Source organism: Bos indicus, chromosome 29 (assembly GCF_029378745.1).
Source record: "Bos indicus isolate NIAB-ARS_2022 breed Sahiwal x Tharparkar chromosome 29, NIAB-ARS_B.indTharparkar_mat_pri_1.0, whole genome shotgun sequence".
NCBI classification, from domain to species: domain Eukaryota; kingdom Metazoa; phylum Chordata; class Mammalia; order Artiodactyla; family Bovidae; genus Bos; species Bos indicus.
In genome coordinates, this window is record NC_091788.1 from 41,039,790 (window position 1) to 41,066,457 (window position 26,668).

Genomic DNA, 26,668 nt, shown 5'->3' on the forward strand with positions numbered 1-26,668 from the left:
TCTTTCTGTTCGGCTCTGCTGTTCTTGCAGGGTGTGAGAGCTCCCCCTGCTGGTCTCCCAACTCTATTTAACTGAGGTATCTATTAAGAGTAACTTTTTAATCTCTTAGGTATGTACTCAGGGAACATGACAGACTTTACCTATTTCTGATTCCATTGGCAAGAGTCTCTCTGTTATAAGCTGGATGCATCAGGCTGTCGTAGCTGGCTGCCATTAACCATTCATCCAAATCCCCATGCTAATTAGCAGCACATGGGACTACAGCGTGGCTTTTGCTGTACATTAGAGAGAGAAATTAAAAGACGCTTACTCCTTGGAAGAAAAGTTATGACCAACCTAGATAGCATATTGAAAAGCAGAGACATTACTTTGCCAACACAGGTCCGTCTAGTCAAGGCTATGGTTTTTCCAGTGGTCATGTATGGATGTGAGAGTTGGACTGTGCAGAAAGCTCACCGCTGAAGAATTGATGCTTTTGAACTGTGGTGTTGGAGAAGACTCTTGAGAGTCCCTTGGACTGCAAGGACATCCAACCAGTCCATTCTAAAGGATATCAGCCCTGGGATTTCTTTAGAAGGAATGATGCTAAAGCTGAAACTCCAATGACCAAACTTTGGCCACCTCATGCAAAGAGTTGACTCATTGGAAAAGACTCTGATGCTGGGAGGGATTGAGGGCAGGAGGAGAAGGGGACGACAGAGGATGAGAGGGCTGGATGGCATCACTGACTCGATGGACGTGAGTCTGAGTGAACTCCAGGAGTTGGTGATGGACAGGGAGGCCTGGCGTGCTGCGATTCATGGGGTCGCAAAGAGTCGGACACAACTGAGCGACTGAACTGAACTGAGAGAGAGAAATGCACTTGATTGTATCCAGCCTAAAACTGGCTGCCCAAAAACTAGGATTCCTCAAACTAAATCGTCAATAAATGAGCTTCTGATTGTGATTTCATTCACTGCCTGAGGGAGACTACACAGAAAACACTTACTCAAGGATTTAGTTTGGTGAGCTTTATTCTTTACTGCATGAGGATCAAGAAGCATTCTTGTAATAAATTTCCCTTGCACACTTCCTAGTTCATATAAATGAGTTTCTCAGCCATTATGATCAGAAGGTGACAACAAAAAGAGTGATTCTTCGAGACTTCAATATACAGGCCGCCCAAATAAAACACAGTTGTGGAGAACTTTGGCTACCAGCTGTGATGGAACTAGTACAGAATAAGCCCTCCTATGGTAAACAGCAGTAAAGCTGGAGTGAAACATATGAGCAACTCTTTTTAGGCATTAGACCACAGGAGGAGGCAGACTGTTGTCCTGAAGGGAAGGGGCACACCTGGGGTTGAGCCCCAGGACCACTCTGTCTTCCTGGGGTGCTGCCAGCTGGCACCTTAAGTAGCTGAGGAAGCAGATATCAGATCTAGGAGCAGGTGGGGTGACTGGAATTTCAGAGCATGGGCAGACATTTGTGCGGTCCTCTACAAGGTAGGGAAGATGTGGAGCAAGCGAAATTAGAATCAGTTTTGGGAGGGTGAAATGGTGCAAGCACTCTGGAAAACTGTGTTTTATAAAGTTATACATACACTGGCTATATGCCTCAGCATTTTCATAATAACAGACATATGGAAAAGTCGTATCCCAAATATCCCCATCAGCAGAATTAAGATTGCAAAATATTCGTAAGTTGTATTAATACTTTTATACAGCAGTAGGAAGAATGAAGGAACCAGAGCCACAAATAACAGCATGGATGAATCTCACATAATATTGAGCAAAAGATGCCAGACACAAGAGCAAACTGTATAACACTTTATTTTTTAAAAAACACAAACTTTTATTTTTTAAAAAACAAAAGTACGTTGAGAGATGCAGGTGTTTCGGTGGTAAACCTATACAGTAGTCCCCCTTATCTGTGGGGGATAGTTTCCAAGACCACCAGTGGAGGTCTAAAATCTCAGACAGTACCAAAGCATATACCAGGTTTTTTTCTACACACACATACCTATGATAAAGATTAAATTATAAATTAAGCACAGTAATGGATTGACAACAATAATAGAACAATTACAGCAATCTATTCTAATAAAGCTATATGAATATGGTCTTTCTCTCTCAAAATATCTTATTGTACAAATGTAATGCCTTTTCCATCGTAACTAAGCAGTTCTTGGGCACTGTAGGCTGAAACGTTTACAGTTTGAGGTGTGACAGCGAACTAGCACGAGTTTCTTTTTTCTTCTTCACAATTTCACAGATAGAAGAGTCATTCTTACCAAAGATCTTAGTAACCTGTGTATTTTTTTTTCTTTATTAAGAACTTTCACATTTTCACTTAAAGGAAGCACTTTGTGGCTTTTCTTTGTCGTATCTGAATTGCCAGCATCACTACTCTGGTGCCTTGAGGCCATTATTAAGTAAAATTAAGGCCACTTGAACACTGAGCACTTTGATGCCTGGACAATTAATCCAATCAACCAAGACAGTAAGTAGCTAAATGGGTGGGGTACACGGGAAAGGGATGAATCTTGGCACCAGATGGATACAGCAGGTGGTGCAAGATTTCAACACCCCACTCTGAACACAGCACAATTTAAAACTTATGAATTATTTACTTCTGGAATTTTCCATGTAATATTTTTAGACTGCATCTGACCCCGAATAACTGAGATCTTGTAAAATGAAACCATGGATAAGGAGAGACTACTGTACAAGCAATCAATGATTACCATATATTTTTTTAAAGGCTTTACTTTGGGAAAGGGAGCAAGTGGGCTTCCGGGAGGCTAGCGAAGCTCTATTTCTTAACCTGGGACGTGCTTTTTAAGGAATGATTTTAACAAAATAATAAGCTGTATATCTCTGTTTTGTGCCTTTTTCTAGATGTGTGCTCTATTTCACAATTAAACTGTTGGAAGGGAGGAATGAAGGGACATCCTCATTCAGGATAATTTTAGGGGTCCAAGAAGCCAGGATTTGCCCCCAGGTCCATACACCACCCGCAGCATGAAGTCCCAACCTGGGTAGCGTGTCCTTCGCTGGTCGCCGGATCCTCTGGCACAAACTGTCTACAAAGTAAAATGCCTAGAACGGCGCTTGGCAGTGCAGCACTCTGAACTGCCAATCAGCGGCTTCTAATCACCTGCGCCTGCGCAGAGGCGCCTGCGGCAGACTCGGTTACGCCTGCGCAGTCTGCGCTGCTGGGCTTTAACTCGTCCAGGGGCAGGTGGAGCAAGGGAATCGTTGGCAGCTGGCCTGTGGGCAGAGTATTAGTATTTGGCCAGGAGGTGCAGTTGCATGTCCGCTGAACCGAGTTGCAGGCTACTAAAGGGGTACCCATGTTTAGTTCCAGAAATGTTCTAACTTGTGCTGTGCTTAGTCACTGTCGTGTCCAACTCTTTGTGACCCCATGGACTGTAGCCCGCCAGGCTCCTCTGTCCATGGGGATTCTCCAGGCAAGAATACTAGAGTGGGTTGCCATGCCCTTCTCCATGGGATCTTCCCAATCCAGGGGTGGAACCCAGGTCTTGTGAATTGCAGGCGGATTCTTTACTGTCTGAGCCACCAGGATTCTAAAATAGGGATCAGCAAACTTCTATAGAGGATTGACAGTAAATAGTTTAGGCTTTGTGGGCTATGAGGCAAAATCTCCTATATTACACAGGTACTTTAGTAAGCAAAGAAAAACTTATCTACAGCTAAAGTTGATGTAATTCAATATAAAGCAATAAAGATTAAAAAATTTAAGGGAACAGGCCTACTAATAGAATTGTAGTTTGAGGTTGGGACGTGGAGGATAATATTTTCTTAATTGTGGCTCATAGTTAAGTTTGAGCGAATGCCAGGAGATAGTGAAGGACAGGGAAGCCTGGAGTGCTGCCGTCCATGGGGTCACAAAGAGTCCGACACGACTGAATGGCTGAACAACAATAATCATTAAAATTCAAATATGATGTTCACCTGTAAATGCAGATACAGTGAGATTTTTACCCATTCCTTTTTAAAGTGTCTTTTCACACAGATATGTAATGCCAGATATTGATAATCTGAGATGATTTCAGTTGACCATATTCATCACCAGAAAATGGGCTTCCCTAGTGGATCAGTTCCACAGGTTGGTAGGTGCCCAGTATGCTACTGGGGATCAGTGGAAAATAACTCTAGAAAGAATGAAGGGACGGAGCCAAAGCAAAAACAACACCCAGTTGTGGATGTGACTGGTGATAAAAGCAAGGTCTGATGCTGTAAAGAGCAATATTGCATAGGAACCTGGAATGTTAGGTCCATCAGATCAGATCAGTCGCTCAGTCATGTCCAACTCTTTGCAACCCCATGAATCGCAGCACTCCAGGCCTCCCTATCCATCACCAACTCTCGGAGTTCACTGAAACTCATGTCCATCGAGTTGGTGATGCCATCCAGCCATCTCATCCTCTGTCGTCCCCTTCTCCTCCTGCCCTCAATCCCTCCCAGCATCAGAGTCTTTTCCAATGAGTCACCTCTTCGCATGAGGTGGCCAAAGTACTGGAGTTTCAGCTTTAGCATCATTCCTTCCAAAGAAATCCCAGGGCTGATCTCCTTCAGAATGGACTGGTTGGATGTCCTTGCAGTCCAAGGGACTCTCAAGAGTCTTCTCCAACACCACAGTTCAAAAGCATCAATTCTTCAGCACTCAGCCTTCTTCACAGTCCAACTCTCACATCCATACATGACCACAGGAAAAACCATAGCCTTGACTAGACGAACCTCTGTTGGCAAAGTAATGTCTCTGCTTTTGAATATGCTATCTAGGTTGGTCATAACTTTTCTTCCAAGGAGTAAGCGTCTTTTAATTTCATGGCTGCAGTCACCATCTGCAGTGATTTTGGAGCCCCAAAAAATAAAGTCTGACACTGTTTCCACTGTTTCCCCATCTATTTCCCATGAAGTGATGGGACCAGATGCCATGATCTTCGTTTTCTGAATGTTGAGCTTTAAGCCAACTTTTTCACTCTCCTCTTTCACTTTCATCAAGAGGCTCTTTAGTTCCTCTTCACTTTCTGCCATAAGGGTGGTGTCATATGCATATCTGAGGTGATTGAGATTTCTCCCAGCACTCTTGATTCTAGCTTATGTTTCTTCCAGTCCAGCGTTTCTCATGATGTACTCTGCATATAAGTTAAATAAACAGGGTGACAATATACAGCCTTGACGAACTCCTTTTCCTATTTGGAACCAGTCTGTTGTTCCATGTCCAGTTCTAACTGTTGCTTCCTGACCTGCATACAGATTTCTCAAGAGGCAGGTCAGGTGGTCTGGTATTCCCATCTCTTTCAGAATTTTCCACAGTTTATTGTGATCCACACAGTCAAAGGCTTTGGCATAGTCAATAAAGCAGAAATAGATGTTTTTCTGGAACTCTCTTGCTTTTTCCATGATCCAGCAGATGTTGACAATTTGGTCTCTGGTTCCTCTGCCTTTTCTAAAACCAGCTTGAACATCTGGAAGTTCACGGTTCAGGTACTGTTGAAGCCTGGCTTGGAGAATTTTGAGCATTACTTTACTAGCGTGTGAGATGAGTGCAATTGTGCGGTAGTTTGAGCATTCTTTGGCATTGCCTTTCTTTGGGATTGGAATGAAAACTGACCTTTTCCAGTCCTGTGGCCACTGCTGAGTTTTCCAAATTTGCTGGCATATTGAGTTCAGCACTTTCACAGCATCATCTTTCAGGATTTGGAATAGCTCAACTGGAATTCCATCACCTCCACTAGCTTTGTTTGTAGTGATGCTTTCTAAGGCCCACTTGACTTCACATTCCAGGATGCCTGGCTCTAGGTCAGTGATCACACCATCGTGATTATCTGGGTCATGAAGATCTTTTTTGTACAGTTCTTCTGTGTATTCTTGCCATCTCTTCTTAATATCTTCTGCTTCTGTTAGGTCCATACCATTTCTGTCCTTTATCAAGCCCATCTTTGCATGAAATGTTCCTTTGGTATCTCTGATTTTCTTGAAGAGATCCCTAGTCTTTCCCATTCTCTTGTTTTCCTCTATTTCTTTGCATTGATTGCTGAAGAAGGCTTTCTTATCTCTTCTTGCTATTCTTTGGAACTCTGCATTCAGATGTTTATATCTTTCCTTTTCTTCTTTGCTTTTCACTTCTCTTCTTTTCACAGCTATTTGTAAGGCCTCCCCAGACAGCCATTTTGCTTTTTTGCATTTCTTTTCCATGGGGATGGTCTTGATCCCTGTCTCCTGTACAATGTCACGAACCTCATTCCATAGTTCATCAGGCACTCTATCTATCAGATCTAGGCCCTTAAATCTATTTCTCACTTTCACTGTATAATCATAAGGGATTTGATTTAGGTCATACCTGAATGGTCTAGTGGTTTTCCCTACTTTCTTCAATTTCAGTCTGAATTTGGCAATAAGGAGTTCATGGTCTGAGCCACAGTCAGCTCCTGGTCTTGTTTTTGCTGACTGTATAGAGCTTCTCCATCTTTGGTTGCAAAGAATATAATCAATCTGATTTCGGTGTTGACCATCTGGTGATGTCCATGTATAGAGTCTTGTCTTGTGTTGTTGGAAGAGAGTGTTTTCTATGACCAGTGCATTTTCTTGGCAAAACTCTATTAGTCTTTTCCCTGCTTCATTCCGTATTCCAAGGTCAAATTTGCCTGTTACTCCAGGTGTTTCTTGACTTCCTACTTTTGCATTCCAGTCCCCTATAATGAAAAGGACATTTTTTGGGGTGTTAGTTCTAAAAGGTCTTGTAGGTCTTCATAGAACCATTCAACTTCAGCTTCTTCAGCATTACTGGTTGGAGCACAGACTTGGATTACTGTGATATTGAATGGTTTGCCTTGGAAATGAACAGAGATCATTTTGTCGTTTTTGAGATTGCATCTAAGTACTGCATTTCGGACTCTTTTGTTGACCATGATGGCCACTCCATTTCTTCTGAGGGATTCCTGCCCGCAGTAGTAGATATAATGATCATCTGAGTTAAATTCACCCATTCCAGTCCATTTCAGTTTGCTGATTCCTAGAATGTCGACATTCACTCTTGCCATCTCTTGTTTGACCACTTCCAATTTGCCTTGATTCATGGACCTGACATTCCAGGTTCCTATGCAATATTGCTCTTTACAGCATTGGACCTTGCTTCTATCACCAGTCACATCCACATCTGGGTATTCTTTTTGCTTTGGCTCCATCCCTTCATTCTTTCTGGAGTTATTTCTCCACTGATCTCCAGTAGCATATTGGGCACCTACTGACCTGGGGAGTTTCTCTTTCAGTATCCTATCATTTTGCCTTGTCATACTGTTCATGGGGTTCTCAAGGCAAGAATACTGAAGTGGTTTGCCATTCCCTTCTCTAGTGGACCACATTCTGTCAGATCTCTCCACCATGACCAGCCCGTCCTGGGTTGCCCCACAGGCATGGCTTAGTTTCATTGAGTTAGACAAGGCTGTGGTCCTAGTGTGATTAGATTGACTAGTTTCTGTGAGTATGGTTTCAGTGTGTTTGCCCTCTGATGCCGTCTTGCAACACCTACCATCTTACTTGGGTTTCTCTTACCTTGGGCGTGGGGTATCTCTTCACGGCTGCTCCAGCAAAGCACAGCCATTGCTCCTTACCTTATGAGGGGTATCTCCTCACCGCCGCCCTTCCTGACCTTCAACGTGGGATAGCTCCTCTAGGTCCTCCTGCACCCGCGCAGCCACGGCTCCTCGGGTGTGGGGTTGCTCCTCTCGTCACCATCCCTCCCTGCTGCTGTCCCTGACCTCGGACGTGGGGTAACTCCTCTCGTCGCTGCCCCTGACCTCAGACGCGGGGTAACTCCTCTCGTCATGAATCAAGGCAAATTGGAAGTGGTCAAACAGGAGATGGCAAGAGTGAACACTGACAATCTAGGAATCAGCGAACTAAAATAAGCAATAAGCAAGCTCCTTACTGCCAAATTTAGACTTAAATTGAAGAAAGTGGGGAAAACCACTAGACCATTCAGGTATGACCTAAATCAAATCCCTTATGATTATACAGTGGAAGTGAGAAATAGATTTAAGGGTCTAGATCTGATAGAGTGCCTGATGAACTATGGAAGGACGTTCGTGACAGTCCCTGTACAGGAGACAGGGATCAAGACCATCCCCAAGAGAAAGAAATGCAAAAAAGCAAAATGGCTGTCTGAGGAGGCCTTACAAATAGCTGTGAAAAGAAGAGAAGCAAAACCCAAAGGAGGAAAGGAAAGATATACCCATTTGAATGCAGAGTTCCAAAGAATAGCAAGTAGAGAGATTAGAAAGCCTTCCTTAGTGATAAGTGCAAAGAAATAGAGGAAAATAATAGAATGGGAAAGACTAGAGATCTCTTCAAGAAAATTAGAGATACCAAGGAACATTTCATGCAAAGATGAAGGACAGATAAAGGACAGAAATGGTATAGACCTAACAGAAGCAGAAGATATTAAGAAGAGGTGGCAAGAATACACAGAAGAACTGTACAAAAAAGATCTTCACGACCCAGATAATCACAATGGTGTGATCACTGACCTAGAGCCAGGCATCCTGGAATGTGAAGTCAGATGGGCCTTAGGAAGCATGACTACAAACAAAGCTAGTGGAGGTGATGGAATTCCAGTTGAGCTATTTCAAATCCTGAAAGATGATGCTGTGAAAGTGCTGCACTCAATATGCCAGCAAATTTGGAAAACTCAGCAGTGGCCATGGGACTTGAAAAGGTCAGTTTTCATTCCAATCCCAAAGAAAGGCAACGCCAAAGAATGCTCTAACTACTGCACAATTGCACTTATCTCATATGCTAGCAAAGTAATGCTCAAAATTCTCCAAGCCAGGCTTCGGCAATACATGAACATTGAATTTCCAGATGTTCAAGCTGGTTTTAGAAAAGGCAGAGGAACCAGAGATTAAATTGCTAACATCCATTGGATTATCAAAAAAGCAAGAGAGTTCCAGAAAAACATCTACTCTGCTTTATTGATTATGCCAAAGCCTTTGACGGTGTGGGTCACAATAAACTGTGGAAAATTCTGAAAGAGATGGGAATACCAGACCACCTGACCTGCCTCTTGAGAAATCTGTATGCAGGTCAGGAAGCAACAGTTAGAACTGGACATGGAATAACAGACTGGTTCCAAGTAGGAAAAGGAGTATCTCAAGACTGTATATTGTCACCCTGCTTATTTAACTTATATGCAGAGTATATCATGAGAAACGCTGGACTGGATGAAGTACAAGCTGGAATCAAGAGTGCTGGGAGAAATATCAATCACCTCAGATATGCATATGACATCACCTTTATGGCAGAAAGTGAAGAAGAATTAAAGAGCCTCTTGATGAAAGTGAAAGAGGAGAGTGAAAAAGTTGGCTTAAAGCTCAACATTCAGAAAACTAAGATTGTGGCATCTGATCCCATTAGTCAGTTCAGTTCAGTTGCTCAGTCGTGTCCGACTCTTTGCGACCCCATGAACTGCAGCACGCCAGGCCTCCCTATCCATCACCAACTCTCGGAGTTCACTGAAACTCATGTCCATCGAGTCGGTGATGCCATCCAGCCATCTCATCCTCTGTCGTCCCCTTCTCCTCCTGTCCCCAATCCCTCCCAGCATCAGAGTCTTTTCCAATGAGTCACCTCTTCGCATGAAGTGGCCCAAGTACTGGAGTTTCAGCTTTAGCATCATTCCTTCCAAAGAAATACCAGGGCTGATATCCTTTAGAATGGACTGGTTGGATCTCCTTGCAGTCCAAGGGACTCTCAAGAGTCTTCTCCAACACCACAGTTTAAAAGCATCAATTCTTCGGCGCTCAGCTTTCTTCACAGTCCAACTCTCACATCCATACATGACTACTGGAAAAACCATAGCCTTGACTAGACAGACCTTTGTTGGCAAAGTAATGTCTCTGCTTTTCAATATGCTATCTAGGTTGGTCATAACTTTTCTTCCAAGGAGTAAGCATCTTTTAATTTCATGGCTGCAGTCACCATCTGCAGTGATTTTGGAGCCCCCCAAAATAAAGTCTGACACTGTTTCCACTGTTTCCCCATCTATTTCCCATGAAGTGATGGGACCAGATTCCATGATCTTAGTTTTCTGAATGTTGAGCTTTATGATCCCATTACTTCCTGGCAAATAGATGGGGAAACAGTGGAAGACTTAATTTTGGGGGGCTCCAAAATCATTGCAGATGGTGACTGCAGCCATGAAATTAAAAGATGCTTGCTCCTTGGAAGGAAAGTTATGACCAACCTCGACAACATTTAAAATGCAGAGACATTGCTTTGCCAACAAAGGTCCGTCTAGTCAAGGCTATGGATTTTCCAGTAGTCATGTATGGATGTGAGAGTTGGACTGTAAAGAACGATGAGAGTCCAAGATTTTATTCTTTTGAACTGTAGTATTAGAGGAGACTCTTGAGAGTCCCTTGGACTTCAAGGAGATCCAACCAGTACATCCTAAAGGAAATCATTCCTGAATGTTCACTGGAAGGACTGATGTTGAAGCTGAAACTCCAATACTTTGGCCACCTGATGCAAAGGGCTGACTCATTAGAAAAGACCCTCATGCTGGGTAAGATTGAGGGCAGGAGGAGAAGGGGACGACAGAGGATGAGGTGGTTGGATGGCATCACCAACTCAATGGACATGAGTTTGGGTAAACTCCAGGAGTTAGTGATGGACAGGAAGGCCTGGCGTGCTGCAGTCCAGCGGGTCGCAAAGAGTCGGACACGACTGAGTGACTGAACTGAACTGAGTGGCTCAGTTAGTAAGGAATCTGCCTTCAGTGGTGGGCCAGGGTTCCATCACTGGGTGGGGAATGTCCCCTGGAGAAGGAAATGGCAACCCACTCCAGTATTCTTGCCTGGAGAATCCCATGGACAGAGGAGCCTGGTGAGCTACAGTCCACAGGGTCAGCTATAGTCCATGGAGTCTCAGGAGAGTCCAACACGACTTAACGACTTAACTATCACCAGAAAGGTATGTGTAGAATTGTTAGCTTCTTCTCTTGATATTTGCCTTTTAGCAGGTCATCGCATTGCAGATTAATGACTTCCAGTTGGAGATTAAGTGGAAAGTCCTGAATAACAGAGTTAAATGGATTATGAAATAATGGAAATTTCCTCTGCATTTGCATCAAAGTCTGAAAAAGTATGCTGGAACTGCAGTTTGAGGTTGGCAATTTGTGTGGAAATGGAAATGTGGATTCTTAATTTAACCTTTGACAGCATGGAAAGCATATAAGCAATTTGGCTTCACTTGTGACTCAGACAGTGTTAATTGTTATGGAAACAATTTCTCTGTATTATAAATCTTGCTGTCTTGCTTTGTAATTTTAAGTTGAAATCATTAAGAAACATCATCGTATATATTATTTCTGTAAAATGGCTGAGGTCGGCCCATATTGAGGACACAGTTGGGTGAAGAAATGGCAAAGTGAAGACTCCCGAAAAGAGCACTATCCACAAATAAGGCCTCACCGATCTTCCAGGTCCCTCAGGGCACTCGCAATGCACGCTGGGACTTGTAGTTCTGGCGTGTGAGGTCTTGCGCGCGCAACCCCCACCTCGAGCGATCTCCTCTCTAGGCCGCGCGCCGCTGTTCCCGGAAGCTGTACAGGTTAAAGTTTCAACGCTTCCTCTCCCTTCCTCTTAGTCCGGTAGACTGCCAATCCACGTAGCCAATCGATGGCCTGACTGGTGCTTCCTTTTACTTGATTGGCTTAGAGTTTTGCAGCCGCCCAGACAAACTTGACGGGGATTGGTCGAACCTTCAGTTTTGAAAATCGTAGGTTTGGCCCGCGCTGTACCGCCCCGTTTGTTCACTGCAGCCGCAAGCCTTGGAGGCCGGGAGCCGTGGGGCTTGGGCCGGCTGGGATTTGTGTTGGGAGGGTCGCCGGACTTGGATCGCAACAGCAGTTAAGGAGACGCGGTGCAGTCAAGTGAGTCTGCGCGGGCGGCCGGCGGGGCTGGGGGGTCGTTAGCAATTTGTTATCCCTCCGCAAGCCCTGGACTGGGGGACATGACCTCCCTTATCCCCCGTTGCGGCCTGCAGGGGATGGGTCACCTCTTCCAAGTGACGAGGTGCCCTGCCTTGGTCCTGGGGCCCAAGATGACCCCACCCCCCTCACCCCCTGTCCAAGAAAATAACCCCGTCCCCTCCCCCTCCAGGTGCCTTTTATTGACCTGGACAAGAAGCACCCACCGACCGGGTGTTTGGCGGCATTGTACCAGATGGCATTTCTGTACAGTTAACCCTGGCTCACCACCTCCCTTATCGGCTGAGCAGCATTTTAAATTGACCCATTTCCGGAGGCCAGTGCTGACTTGTCACTCCCCAGGCCCGTTTACTGACAGTGGCCTTCTCTGGGGCGCCCAGTCAGAACTTAGGGCCTACCTTTCCGAAGTTGAAATGGAGTAGGCGGCAAAACTTGAGGTTAAGAGCACAGTTTAAATCCGGCCCCTCCCTTGACTTGCCCGAAGACTTGGCCTTAACTTCAGTCTGCCTCAATTTGCTCATCTGCACCAGGATCTCCTTGGGGTTGTGGCGAGAATAAAATAAGATGATGCTCCACCCGAGCATGGAGCAGGTGTCTTTACAGAAAGCAGCTATTACGAACCTCCTTCACTGAGGTGTGGTCAGGGTTGGCTGGTGGACTTCCCGCACCTTCAAAAGAACAGGCATTGTGACGGAGGGCCGTGGGGCTCTTAATGTATGACGTGAGAAAAGTATTGGGAGAGGAAGATGAGCCTCCTTCACCCTTGGTGGGATGTAAGGTGCTTTGGGTTTTTATCCAGGTTCTTATAGGGGACTGAAAAGATTTTTATTGTTTTTCCGGGGACCCTCATTCTCAACACTGATCACCTTTCTCAGGATCATCTCTGATGTAATGACAGTGACCCTTTTTAAATAGGCTGAGGCTGCTGAAAACAAACCTCCTTATTGAAGGAGCTCAAACACTTTTTTGCACTTTGTGTAAGAAGCCCTGACCCACTTTGCCATTTACTTTTTTAAATAAAAGAGCAAATCCTTGCTTTCCATAGCACAAAGTGTTTTGTGTTCCTTAAACAGGTCTCTCTTTCCTAGCCTCAAACTGGATTCCTGTCGTTAGCCAGGGCTGAGCGCTGGGACAGAGGGACTGGGGGCAGTCAGAGGGATGGCAGCCAAGAGGCTGTGCTGTGACTGCAATCTGCACACCTGTCTCTGCCCAAAGCCTCTGCCATCCTGCCCAGTTGATCCTGCCCTGATGGGTGCTGCTCTTGGCTCCTCTCAGTAGGGCTTTGGATGAGAAAGGCGTGCTCTAACCTGTGTAGAATGGCCTCATTTGGTGTCCCTGTGTGTGTGTGTCTTTTGGGAGGGAGTTAGAGTGGCTGTAGAATGTTTATTTCTAGGTGTACAGTTCATAGATGGATCTGTTCATTCAACAGGTATTCTTTTTGTGCCAGGCACCCTGCCAAGCTCTGGGCTTCAAAGCTACGAGCAAGACAGATCAGGGCTTGCCCTCAGGGAACAAATGCTTAGTGGACAGAGACAGGTAGTCCGCAAGCAGATACGTCGTCACCTGAGTGTCGTGCAGAGTATTGAAATTGGTGGATAGGATGGTGGCTGGTAGTCAGGTCCTCCCTGCGTTGCTGAGAGCCAAGTGCTGAGGAGTGAGCTGTACCAAATAGACAGAAGGTTCCAGGCAGAGGGCAGAGCTTGCTCGAAGAACCCAGGCCAGTGTGCCCTGGAAATCAGGCCCCGGGAAGGCAGTCCTATGAGGCTGCAACAGCACCTGGCGTTAAGCCCTTTATAGGGGTCGGTGACTTAGCCCCTCCGTCAAGAACTTCCTGTCTTAGGTAGAGGCCGAGCTGTGTGTGGTTCTTGATTTTGCAGGTGTCGATCGGGGTGGTGGGTCATTGCCATGGCATGAGACATGCAGTCTGTTGTTATGGCTTGTGACTGTCACCTATTAATTCGTTCTTCCATTCATTGCCTCGGTTGAGATATTTATTGAGCCCCTGCTATGAACCAGAATAGAACACCTTTTCTTTGCCTGAGGCTTTGGTGATAATTTTATAACTGAGTTTTGAGGAGAATATCTGAGTTTCTAGTTGTTTGTTTTTGTTTGTTTGAGTTGCTAGTTTCTTAAGAAATTAAGACATAGAAAGCAAGCTTATGGTTACCAAAGGGGAAAGGGGGGAAGAGATAAATTAGGAGCTTGGGATTAAAATATACACACTATGATATACAAAATAGAAACCAACAAGAACCTACTGTATAGCCCAGGGAACTCTACTCAGTATCTTTTAATAACCTGTAATGAAAAAGAATAGATATATATGTATCTGTAAACTGAATCACTTTGCCACATGCAAATCAGCTATACGTCAATAAAAATTATTTTTAAAAAATTAGGGGAAAACTAATTTTGTATTTTATACTGCCTGATATTTCTAGACTAAGTTTTCTAAAAAACAAGACATTGCTTATCCACTTTCCTCATGCTCCCTCATCCATCTGAAGGCGTTTCAGTTCAAGGGAGAGAGTTATAGGGGCTTCTTAGAGAAGAGCCTGTCTCTGGACCACCACTTTCTTACCCACTCCTTTGGAATGCAGATCTGTCATTTACTAGCATCCACGAGAGGCAGTTGGATTCGATGTTCTTTGACCTGACACCTGGGGTTAGCTTGTATGTACCTCAAGTGTTAGTCACTCAGTCGTGTCCAACTCTTTGCAGTCCCGTGGAATGTAGCCTGCCAGGCTCCTTTGTCCATGGGATTCTCCAGGCAAGAATACTGGAGTGGGTTACCATTCCCTTCTCCAGGGGATCTTCCCTATGCAGGGATAGATCCCTATGCACTGCAGGCAGATTCTTTACTGTCTGGGCCACCAGGGAAGCCCCTAGGTGTCCCTTAAGGTGGCCCTCAATCACCTTCAGGCAGTAAGAGGAGTGGGTAAGAGCAGGCCTGTGTGTGGGCAGGTCAGGGGGTCCTACCTGGTGGGACTGCAGTTTCTCCTAAACCCAGGAAGGCCATTTGTAATGAGGTCCATTGATCCCAGAATTGCCTGGGCAGCATGGACTTCTGTGGAAAGTGTCGTATGGGGCTGGGGAGGGGTTGGTGTTTGAACAATGTGAAGATTCCAGCCTGAGCCCCCATGTCTCTTGTCTCTGCTTTCTCCAGGCAGAGCCACCATGGGGACAACAGCCCAGGGGCCCATTCACTTGCTGGAGCTATGTGACCAGAAGCTCCTGGAGTTTGTCTGCAACGTGGACAATAAGGACATGGTGTGGCTGGAGGAGATCGAGGAGGAGGCCCAGCGCATGTTCACCAGGTGCGGGGCTGGGGGGGCGGGGGCGGCGGCAAGAGGGGGGCGCCCTGGCAGGACGCACCGCTGCCTGGCTGCTGCAGCCTTAGGGCACTTCCCCACCTGCCGGGCAAGACAGGCTGCCAGGGGTCCTTCCTGAGTGCCCCAGATGCTCGGGCTAGGGAGAGGGGTTGGCCTGTGCCTCAGAAGGTAGGGCTGCCTGGCAACCTTGCTCCCCTGCTTTGTCTACCTGAGGAAGCCCCAGGTGCCTGGCGGTGACTCTTACGCAGCCTTGGAGCGCTTGCTTGGTACTGGTCACCCCAGCTTGACCAGCAGCTGTCAGGAAAGGGGCAGCTGTCTGGCTGGGTGGGGGAGGGGCAGTGGTTTCCAGGCAGCCTCGACCATCACTGTCTTCGTACCAAACAGAGAATTCAGCAAAGAGCCTGAGCTGATGCCCAGAACGCCTTCGCAGAAGAACCGACGGAAGAAGAGACGAATTTCTTCCACTCAGGACGAAAACAGAGACCCCGTCCGGAAAAGGTAGGAGGGGCGGGAGGCTTGGTGGCCACAAGGAGAGTTTGATTCAAAGGTGTTAACTCAGATCAGGAGCAGTGGGCACTGCGTGCGCCATGCTGAGGGAAATGAAGCAGGGCTGGAGACTGTGGAGTCCAGAGCTTGTGTGCGTTAGGTAGGGGTGGTGTTTGATCTGGGCCTCGGAGGATGGGGAGGGTTTCTGGAGGTGGGAGAAGCAAGAGAATCTGACTTTCTGCTTGGGGGAGAGTGACCAGAGGTGTAGACTGGGGGCTGGCTGTCTCCCAGCCCCCTGTTGCTATGCTGGTTCTAACTGCCCCTGTAACGACCGTGGGTTTCAGAGTACCAGGGGCAAGAGGCTGGGTCTTGGAGTCAGATGGTCCTGGGTGTACACCTCAGCTCTGCTGCGTAGCAACTGTGTGTCCTTGGGTTAATGTTCCACCTTTCTGAACCTCAAGTTTCTGAAATCTAAAGTGAGGATGAGGGTCCCTGCCTCCCGGGGACTGTCTGGTGGATTAAGCGACAGAAGGAGCGATTCCGCCAGCAGGGTGCTTGGCCCAGTCTGACCCAGTCAGCAGGAGGTTTATGGGAATTTAATCTTCCCAGCGGTCTTGTGAGGACTGGCATCATCCCAGTTCACAGATAGGGAGACTGAGGCTCAGAGAAGAGCACCTGGGGTGTCTTGGCTAGAGGTGGCAGAGCCTGAATTGGAACCCCAGTCTTCTGCCTCCAAGCTTCAGAGGCCCCTGGAGTTGGCAGCTCCTCCAGCTGGAATTGTGGGCAGCCTCCCCGCTTCCCTGGGTCGCCTCAGCTTCTGCTCCGCCCCCTCTACCAGGTTGTCCCGCAGAAAGACGCGGAGCAGCCAGCGGATCTCCCGGCACCTCCGCAGCAAGGACAAGGTGGAGAAGCTGGCCACGGTGGTGGGCGAGAACGGCTCTGTCCTGCAGCGCGTGACCCGGGCTGCCGCTGCAGCGGCGGCCGCCTCTGTGGCTACCGCCCCTCCTTCACCCACCTGCAGGTCTCCCACTGTCCTGACAAAGAATCCCAAGGAGAGCCCAACCCAGTGCCAGCTGGTGCCTGCGGTAGAGATCGGTGCCAGTGAGCGCAGGAGCGCCGAGCAGCACCTCAATCACCTCCAGTCTGCCCAGGCTCCGACCTCTACCCTGGCCCCGGCCTCCCACATCCCCTCGAGCTCGGATGAGGATTCAACACCCCAGAAGGCAGAGGCGGGAAGGCTGGAGTCTGTCACCGTGAGCTCCCTGATGACTACACCTCGGGACCCCAAGGGCCGAGGGGCCGGGGCAGGAAGGTCTGCCTCCAAGCTCCGGATTGCGGCGGCCGCCCCGGGCCCGCAGGACTCACCCAGCTCTCCCGCCTCCCCATGGCGGGAGCGGGTGCTGGCTCCCCTCCAGCCAGATAACTTCTCCACCCCAGTGGGAGCCCGTGTGGACCGGCAGTCCGTGCGGCGCAGCCTGATCGCCCCATCCTCCCCGGGCCCCCAGGCCTCCCTGGCCCAGAATCGCTCCCCAGTTTCCAAAGAAGAGAGCACCGTCCGACGATCAAGCAGAAGGATCGCCAGGAAGGCTGCCAAAGAGCCAACTGCCTCCGCCCGCATCATCTGTGAGTCGGGGCTTGGCGTGGGGCAAAACTGCAGAGGGTGGTCCTTTGTGCCTGGCTCAGCGGAGGGTGTCGGGGGCCCTCTAAGTAAGGAGCTGTCCACAGAACTTTCTGTGATGATGTGAATGTCCCAGAACTGTGCCGTCCCACACAGTAGCCACTAGCTAGCCACGTGTGGCTATAGAGCCTTCAATATGTGGCTCCTTTGATCGAGGAGCTGAATTTTTAGTTTTATTACGTTTTATTTATTTCTGATTTAAGTTGCCACACAAAGCTCGTGGCTGCCATGTTGGACAGAGCAGATTCGATCCAGCGCTTTTGTTTTCCAAAAGAGAAAATTGAGGTCCAGCACTGTTTTCCAGTGTCCCCATGGTTAATGCCATGCTGAGCTCAGACCTGGGCCTGTCCCCCAGGGCCGGCGTGTTCCCCTTCCCTCCTGCCCAGACTCTCTTAGATTCAGCCTGCTTATGGACCACCTCCTGTTGGCATAATTGTAGGGCCTGGAGATACCGAGGTGAAGAGAGATGAATTCTGGGAGGGATGCATAGCTGGGTTTGAGTGCCAGGTTGACCCTTTACCCGCCCCGTGACCTCGGGCAAGTTACAGGAATTCCTTCACGAGCTTCAGTTTCTCGTGTGTCGGCTGATAATAATAGCATCACCTCAAAGGGTCCTTGGGAGGTTTTCTTGTTAACGCACATAGGATGCTTAGAACAGTGGCTGCACGGAGAAGGGGCTGTGACGTTAGCTGCTTTGTCATCATCTGATCCCAGCTCCAGGGATCCTTGTCCCAGGTGGGAGCAGGTGTCGTGGGCCACAGAGAAGGACAGGCAGCTCTAAGAGTCAGGGCTGTCTGCATGGAGGAGGTGGGGTCTGAGCTGGGAGGGTTGCGAAGGCTTCCTGGGCTTTTGCCTAGTGGAAGAATTCAGGAAAAGGTATTCCTGGCAGAGGGAACATCTTGTATGGAGACCCTGAGGCCTGAACTGGCCAGTGATGGGGTATCTGGGACTCGAGCTTGACCGCACGAAGGATGTGGCCCCTCAGTGGTTGTTGGAAGGTTTCAGCTCTGTGTGAAAAACAGCCAAGAAGAGAAGGGACAGGGCAGAGAGTCCAGGGAGGAGGCTGCAGGGTCCAGCAGGGGGGCGATGAGGTCCTGGGGTGGTGGAGGGACAAGCCAGGCTTTTACGTTAATGAAACTGAGGCTTGAGGAGGCCACTGAGTCTGTTAGGTTGGGAAGCTGGGGTTAGAGCCCCCTGTGTTTCGTCCTTTCTAGGATGGCGGGCCACTTGCCAAGGAGGCCAGGTGGAAAACCTCAGGGCGGGCATCAGGCAGGTGAGGGCCTGGCCCAGTTTCTTCCCTGCCTGGGGAAGGGCTTGCTCCAGGGTCTGGGGCTCAGGGACACATAGCCGGCAGCCCATGCAGACCTGTGGTCTGACACACTGACCATACTTGGATTCTCAGAAGGGCCCAGATGGTTCTGACCTGTCTTGGGGATGGGGATTTCCTTAGGTGTGAATCTCATCCTGGGCCCAAGGGGGAGAGCAGACCTGGAATTCTAGAGGGAGGGTCAGGGAGAGACCCTCAAGGCCCTCCCCACGCTTCTGGTTCAGACATCTGGATACTCTTAAGCCAGTCTTTTCCCTGGAGAAGGAAATGGCAACCCACTTCAGTATTCTTGCCTGGGGAATCCCATGGAGGGGAAGCCTGGTGGGCTGCAGTCCATGGGGTCGCAAAGAAGTTGGACATGACTTAGTGACTGAACAACTTGGCCCCCGCCCTGAACACAGGTGGGCTTCAGTCCTATGGAAGGAAGACAGTCAGACAAGGTGGTTAAGCCCTGGAGACACTAGAGCCTGCAGGACCTGGGGCATACCCTTCTCAGAACCTCAGTTTTCCCATCTGTTAAATGGTAAGAATGCCTGCCTTGAGTGTGGGTAGAAGACCCATCTTAGTGGTTGGGTATGGTACAGCTCATTCATGCAAAACAAAACTAGATGATAAAACCACAGTCAGCCTGTGTCCCTACAGCTCAACCGAGGAGTGGCCTAGCTGAGCCTCCTAGGGCGCTCAAGGATGTGGAGCAGGGAAGGGCGAGAGTGTTTCCTGGAGGCCTTCCTGACACCCGGGCCCTGGGACTTAGCTGGGTGGGCAGCTTAGAGGTGGGGGTCTTAGTTTGGGTTCCCCGGAAGCAGCCCTCAATGTCAGGATTTGAGAAGAGCTTGTTACTATGGGAGGGAGAGGAAGCACCTGCAGCAGGGGCCACCAGTAACGGGACTGGCGCCTCTGGAGCCAGTGTGGAGCCCTTGGGAGGGGCTGCTGGGTGGAGGCATTAACCCCTGAACTCCTGGCACGGAGCACAGTTGGCCACACTTCACTGGGCAAAGAAGTGGTCTCTAAAGTTGTCAGGTGGGGCCAGAGCCACTGCCCCCAGTTTCTGCAGGGCTTTTACAGGCTGGGCTTCTCCCCAGATGCCCCGCCCAGCTCTGCATGGGGAAACAGCCCCTCAGCCCCTCTCTAGACCATCGCCCTGCCACCAGACCTGTTCTAAAGCTCTAATGGCTTGAGTCGGCACTTAACATTCCAGAGAAGTCTTTGCACACTTCTGTGTGGTCACATGGGCGTCTTCTCACCTTTCAGCCCCCTCATCAGCAAGCCCTGAGCTGGGATGGGAGGCAGGGGGTGGGAGGAGTCTCCTGGCTGCGGACACCGCAAATAGGAGCCTGCCCCTGTTCTCCACCCGACTCCCCCAGGCCTGCCTCCCCACTAGTAAAAGTCGCTCAGTCTGTCTGACTCTGCGACCCCATGGACTATAGTCTGCCAGGCTCCTCTGTCCATGAAATTTTCCAGGCAAGAATACTGGAGTGGGTTGCCGTTCCCTTCTCCAGGGGATCCTCCCAACCCAGGGATCAAACCCTGGTCTACTGCACTGCAGACAGATTCTCTATCGTCTGAGCCACCTGGAAACCTCACAGAAGGAAGGTCCCTGCTTCCGGCCTCCCATCCTCTGCCTTAACGTCTGGCCATGCCCCCGTGGCTCAGATGCTCTGCAAAGCCTGCTTCTTCCTGCCTCATGGCCTTTGCAGATGCTGTTCCTTCTGCCTAGACTGGCACCTCTCAATTTGCGGCCTCAGGAGAGCTTTTGATTATGAGGACTCTTATCTGTGGGTAGTTACTTAATACTTTAAGAGTAACAAACCTATTAAGGTTAGTTTTTCTTTCTTTTTGTTTTTTTAAATAACTGTTTCCCAAACAAATGTGGTGAGGAGACTGGCATCGTTCTCCTGTTGTAAATCCCATTTATGGGTGGCTTAGAAGAAGGCGGCTGGGTGCTGCGTTCAGTCTGTTGCACTGTGCTATTTGGGTTCAAGTCTGTGACGAAAATCTGGCCTCACACAGAAATCTAGTTGGAAAAGGGAAGAGGACTTAGAAAGCATTTTGTTGTGTATTCTCTTTTTTCTTCCAATTAATTTGTGCGTACTCTCAAGCGTGTGGAGTTACGCATATCTTCCAGGTGTTGACACACTCTATTATATATTGTCTTAAAGGAGCACGTTTGTGTTCTGGTCTCATCAGAAAGGTTTTTAGGTATCAGGAAGCTGTGAAGTTCATGGCGGTTTTGACGTTTTGTGGGGCTCAGTTTTTTATTCTTGGCAACAAATCCTGTTCATTTGATTTGAAGGGACAGGCTCCCTTTGTTCATTTCTAAGACAGCATCTGCCAGACACCCAAGCTTGTTGAGCCATAGGTTGTCAGTTGTTCTTTGACTTAAAAACAGCATTCTGTTTAAAAAGAAAAGGGAGGGGGTGGGACCAGTTCAGGTGAGCCCTCAGACCCCTGTGCTTTTTAGAGATTTGGCTGTGCAGCCCAAGGGCATTTTGCATACATTCTACTTTATGACAGTGTATTAAAAAGATATGTACTTAAGTTTATTTATTTATTTATTTATTTTTAGTTTTTTTCCTAGTTTTATTGAGATCAGTTCAGTTCAGTCGCTCAGTCATGTCTGACTCTTTGTGACCCCCGCGCATGAACCACAGCACGCCAGGCCTCCCTGTCCATCACCAACTCCCAGAGTTTACCCAAACTCATGTCCATTGAGTCGGTGATGCCATCCAACCATCTCTTCCTCTGTCGTCCCCTTCTCCTCCTGCCCTCAGTCTTTCCCAGCATCAGGGTCTTTTCCAATGAGTCAGCTCTTTGCATCAGATGGCCAAAGTATTGGCGCTTCAGCAACAGTCCTTTCAATGAATATTCAGGATTATTTTCCTTTAGGATTGACTGGTTTGATCTCCTTGCAGTCCAAGGGACTCTCAAGAGTGTTCTCCAACATCACAGTTCAAAAGTGTCAATTCTTTGATGCTCAGCCTTCTTTATGGTCCAACTCTCACATCCATACATGACCACTGGAGAAACCATAGCTTTGACTGTACATGAGTAGCATGGATTATATTTATCATTTTCTACATTATACCCCTAGTACTTAGCTATCTTGTAGCTGGAAGTTTGTACCTTTTGACAGCCTTCCTCCATCCCCCTCCCTCCACCTCCTGCCTCTGGTAACCCTCAATCTGTTCTCTTTTTCTATGAGTTTGTTTTTGAGTTATATTTTATCTGCAACAGAATCATATAACATTTCCTGTTACACAATATAGTGATTCAATGTTTCTGTACATTTCAAAATGCATGATAAGTACAGTTGTTACTGTCATGATACAAAGAGGTTACATTATTATTGATTGTTTCCCACACTGTACATCTTATATCTGTGACTCACTTCAGTTTTGCAACTGGAAATTGATTCCTTGCAATCTCCCTCACCTATTTCTCTTCTTTTCCTACCCCATCCTGTCCGGCTCTCTCTATAACTCTTGTTTCTGTTTTGTTTGTTAATTTGTCTTTTAGATTTCACACCTTGTCTTTTATGTCTCACTATTATTACCCTGGTTTCCTTTTCATTCCTTTGATTTGTTCCAGAAAACTGGTTCATTTTTTTTTTTCAAGTAGAAAGACCCCATTTTAGATTCAAGAATGTTTTCTTTCTGTGTCCTTTAGATCGTTTATCTTCCACATTTCCTGTCAGTTAGTAGTACAGTCTAGAGAATGCCTATTCACACGAGGTTTTTGTCTGGATGAGAATGCTCCACCAGTGGTGCCGTGTCCTTCCTGCTCTGTTCGAACACAGGCATCTAAGTCTGGTTGGTGGTTCTTTCAGTGATGCCAAGATGACATCAATGGTTTAGGCCATTGTGGCTCATTCACCTACTCTCAAATTACCCATTAACATTTTACCTGCTGCTGCTGCTAAGTCACGTCAGTCGTGTCCGACTCTGTGTGACCCCATAGACAGCAGCCCACCAGGCTTCCCCGTCCCTTGGATTCTCCAGGCAAGAACACTGGAGTGGGTTGCCATTTCCTTCTCCAATGCATGAAAGTGAAAAGTGAAAGTGAAGTCGCTCAGTTGTGTCCGACTGCAGCCCACCAGGCTCCTCCGTCCATGGGAGTTTCCAGGCAAGAGTACTGGAGTGGGTCACCAGTGCCTTCTCTGAGTTTATTTATTTTAAAAATATTTTATTTATTATTTATTTGGCTGTGAGGTGTTTTTTTTTTTTTTTTTTTTTTAATGCTTACTTATTTGACTGTGCCATGTCTTACTTGGGGCACGCGGGATCTTTGATCTTTGTGGCAGCATGCGGGATCTTTAGTTGCAGTTTTGGTATTATGGTGAAAATAGTTGAGACCTTGTGAGTGCCCCCGAAAGAGTACTCTTGGGCCCTCAGCTCTCAGAAGCCCCAGACTACACTCAGAACTACTGGCCCTGACATCCCCCCCGCCCCTCCTTTGCAGCTTTCTTGCACTTCACTTCCCAGCCTCCAGACCAGCTTGTCTCCCCATCATAGGCTTTCCAAGTCCTCTCCTCTTTCCTGTTGTGACACATGCACATGTCAGCCACAGGATTATCTGGTGATTGTCTAGACCAGCTTGTGGCCCGTCTGGTGTGCTCTCTTGGGTCCCCAGGGCCTGGTGCATAGTAGGCCCTCGACGTGTGTTTGCTGAATGCATCTGAGGCTTTGTCTTCAGCCTGTGCTGGAAGGTGGAGGCCCGAAGCCCGGCATTGTCCCTCTCTCCAGAGACTCCCAGCCCAGTGAACTTTGTCCTTGGAGGGGCTTGTTACCAGCTATGGAGTAGCAGGAGACATTCAGGCAGCAGCTCTGTGGAAGGTGTGAGGAGTCAAGGGAGTGCTGACTGAAGGGCTATGCACCCCGGGAACGGGGAGAAGTCTGTGGGTTGGAGGGGGTCTGGGTCTAGTGAAGGGAGGGGTCTACAGGATGGGGAGGATCTGTGGTAGTGAAGGGAGGGGTCTGTGGGCTGAGGGGGTCTGTGACTAGTGAAGGGAGGGGTCTGTGGGCTGAGGGGATCTGTGACTAGTGAAGGGAGGGGTCTGCGGGTGGAGGGGGTCTGTGACTAGTGAGGGAGGGGTCTGCAGGTGGAGGGGGTCTGTGACTAGTGAGGGAGGGGTCTGCAGGTGGAGGGGGTCTGTGACTAGTGATGGGAGGGGTCTGCAGGTGGAGGGGGTCTGTGACTAGTGAGGGAGGGGTCTGCAGGTGGAGGGGGTCTGTGACTAGTGATGGGAGGGGTCTGCAGGTGGAGGGGGTCTGTGACTAGTGAAGAGAGGGGTTTGCAGGTGGAGGGGGTCTGTGACTAGTGAAGGGAGGGGTCTGTGGGGTGGAGGGGTCTGTGACTAGTGAACAGAGGGGTCTGCAGGTGGAGGGGGTCTATGTCTAGTGAAGGGAGGGATCTGTGCGGTGGAGGGGTCTGTGACTAGTGATGGGAGGGGGTCTGTAGGGTGAGGGGGTTCATGACTAGTGAAGGCAGGGGTTAGGATAAGGGGGTGTGAGGGGGTCCGTGACTAGTGAAGGGAGGGGTCTGCAGGGTGGAGGGGGTCTGTGACCAGTGATGGGAGGGGTCTGTAGGGTGAGGGGTTCCGTGACTAGTGAAGGGAGGGGTCTGTAGGGTGAGGGGTTCTCAGGGGGTCCGGGACTAGTGAAGGGAGGGGTCTGCAGGTGGAGGGGGGTCTGTGACTAGTGAAGGGAGGGGTCTGTGACTAGTGAAGGGAGGGGTCTGCAGGTGGAGGGGGTCTGTGACTAGTGAAGGGAGGGGTCTGCGGGATGGAGGGTATCTGTGACTAGTGATGGGAGGGGTCTGTAGGTTGGGGGTGGTCTGTGACTAGTGATGGGAGGGGTCTGTACTGAGGGGTCCGTGACTAGTGAAGGCAGGGCTCTTGGGGTAAGGGGGTCTGAGGGGGTCTGTGACTAGTGAAGGGAGGGGTCTGCGGGGTGGTGGGGGCCTGTGACTAGTGAAGGGAGGGGTCTGTGGGGTAAAGGGGTCTGTGACTAGTGAAGGGAGGGGTCTGGAGGTGGAGGGGGGTCTGTGTCTAGTGAAGGGAGGGGTCTGTGGGGTGGAGGGGGTCTGTGACTAGTGATGGGAGGGGTCTGTAGGGTGAGGGGGTCCGTGACTAGTGAAGGGAGGGGTCTTGGGGTAAGGGCGTCTGAGGGGGTCTGTGACTAATGAAGGCAGGGGTCTGTAGGGTGAGGGGGTCTGTGACTAGTGATGGGAGGGGTCTTTGGGGTGAGGGGGTCTGTGACTAGTGAAGACAGGGGTCTGTGGGGTGAAGAGAGGGGTCTGTGGGGTGAGGGGGTCTGTGACTAGTGATGGAAGGGGTCTGCAGGTGGAAGGGTCTGTGACTAGTGAAGGGAGGGGTCTGTGGGGTGGAGGGGGTCTGACTAGTGAAGGGAGGGGTCTCAGGTGGAGGGGGTCTGTGACTAGTGAAGGGAGGGGTCTCAGGTGGAGGGGGTCTGTGACTAGTGATGGGAGGGTTCTGACTAGTTAAGTGAGGGGTCTGCAGGTGGAGGGGGTCTATGACTAGTGAAGGGAGGGGTCTGTGGGGTGGAGGGGGTCTGTGGGGTGGAGGGGTCTATGACTAGTAGAAGGGAGGGGTCTGTGGGGTGGAGGGGGTCTGTGACTAGTGAAGGGAGGGGTCTGTGACTAGTGAAGGGAGGGGTCTGACTAGTGAAGGGAGGAGTCTGCAGGTGAAGGGGTCTGTGACTAGTGAAGGGAGGGGTCTGGAGGTGGAGGGGGGGTCTGTGACTAGTGAAGGGAGGGATCTGTGGGGTGATTGGAGGGGTCTGTGGGGTGAGGGGGTCTGTGGCTAGTGAAGACAGGGGTCTGTGGGGTGAAGAGAGGGGTCTATGGGGTGAACAGAGGGGTCTGTGGGGTGAGGGGGTCTCTGACTAGTGAAGAGAGGGGTCTGTGGGGTGAGGGGGTCTCTGACTAGTGAAGAGAGGGGTCTGTGGGGTGAGGGGGTCTGTGACTAGTCAAGACAGGGGTCTGTGGAGTGAAGAGAGGGGTCTGTGGGGTGAGGGGGTCTGTGACTAGTGAAGGGAGGGGTCTGTGGGGCGAGGGGGTCTGTGACTAGTGAAGACGGGTCTGTGGGGTGAAGAGAGGGGTCTGTGGAGTGAGGGGGTCTGTAACTAGTGAAGGGAGGGGTCTGTGGGGTGGAGGGGGTCTGTGACTAGTGAAGGGAGGGGTCTGACTAGTGAAGGGAGGGGTCTGCAGGTGAATGAGGTCTGTGACTAGTGAAGAGAGGGGTCTGCAGGTGGAAGGGGTTTGTGACTAGTGATGGGAGGGGTCTGTGGGGTGAAGGGGTCTGTAACTAGTGAAGGGAGGGGTCTGCCGGTGAATGAGGTCTGTAACTAGTGAAGGGAGAGGTCTGCCGGTGAATGAGGTCTGTGACTAGTGAAGGGAGGGGTCTATGACTAGTGAAGGGAGGGTCTTCGGGGTAAGGGGGCCTGTGACGAGTGAAGGAAGGGGTCTGTGGGGTGAGGGGGTCTGAGTCGAGTGAAGGGGATGGGTCAGCAGGTGATGGTGTCTGCTGCAGAGAGACGCAGCGAGCCCCCAGCAGAGCCTGGCTGCCCTGGACTTCTTGGACAGACCAGGCCGGTTCTGAGGGCGTCTTTTTGTCCCTTTGCTTTCCCGTCAGGCCACAGTTACCTGGAGAGGCTCCTGAATGTTGAGGTGCCCCAGAAAGTCAGGTGAGTTGAGTTCTGGGGCTTGGGGACCTTCCCGGGGCTGGCCCGGCGCACACACTGCGGGCCCTTTCCAGGTGAGCCCCCCGGGTGAAGGCGTTTCCTGTGCCTGAGCCTTCCCTTTCCTTGGGAACCACTCCTGAGCGGCCCA

General features: G+C 49.3%; 1 protein-coding gene across 2 annotated transcripts in view; it reads left to right on the top strand.

The window, feature by feature from the left end:
* The window catches only part of INCENP (inner centromere protein), a 48,382-nt gene that overhangs the window by 2,989 nt on the left and 18,725 nt on the right, over nt 1-26,668 (top strand). Inside the window, exons 1-5 of one of the 2 annotated variants that reach the window (XM_019955229.2) lie at nt 11,687-11,940; nt 15,164-15,314; nt 15,714-15,827; nt 16,654-17,438; nt 26,472-26,523. In XM_019955229.2, coding sequence (XP_019810788.2) covers nt 15,175-15,314; nt 15,714-15,827; nt 16,654-17,438; nt 26,472-26,523 — 1,091 coding nt within the window. In that variant the 5' untranslated portion in view covers nt 11,687-11,940; nt 15,164-15,174. Of the gene's footprint in view, nt 1-11,686; nt 11,941-15,163; nt 15,315-15,713; nt 15,828-16,653; nt 17,439-26,471; nt 26,524-26,668 lie in introns of those variants that run through there. The other variant, XM_070783125.1, reaches the window with a different exon arrangement.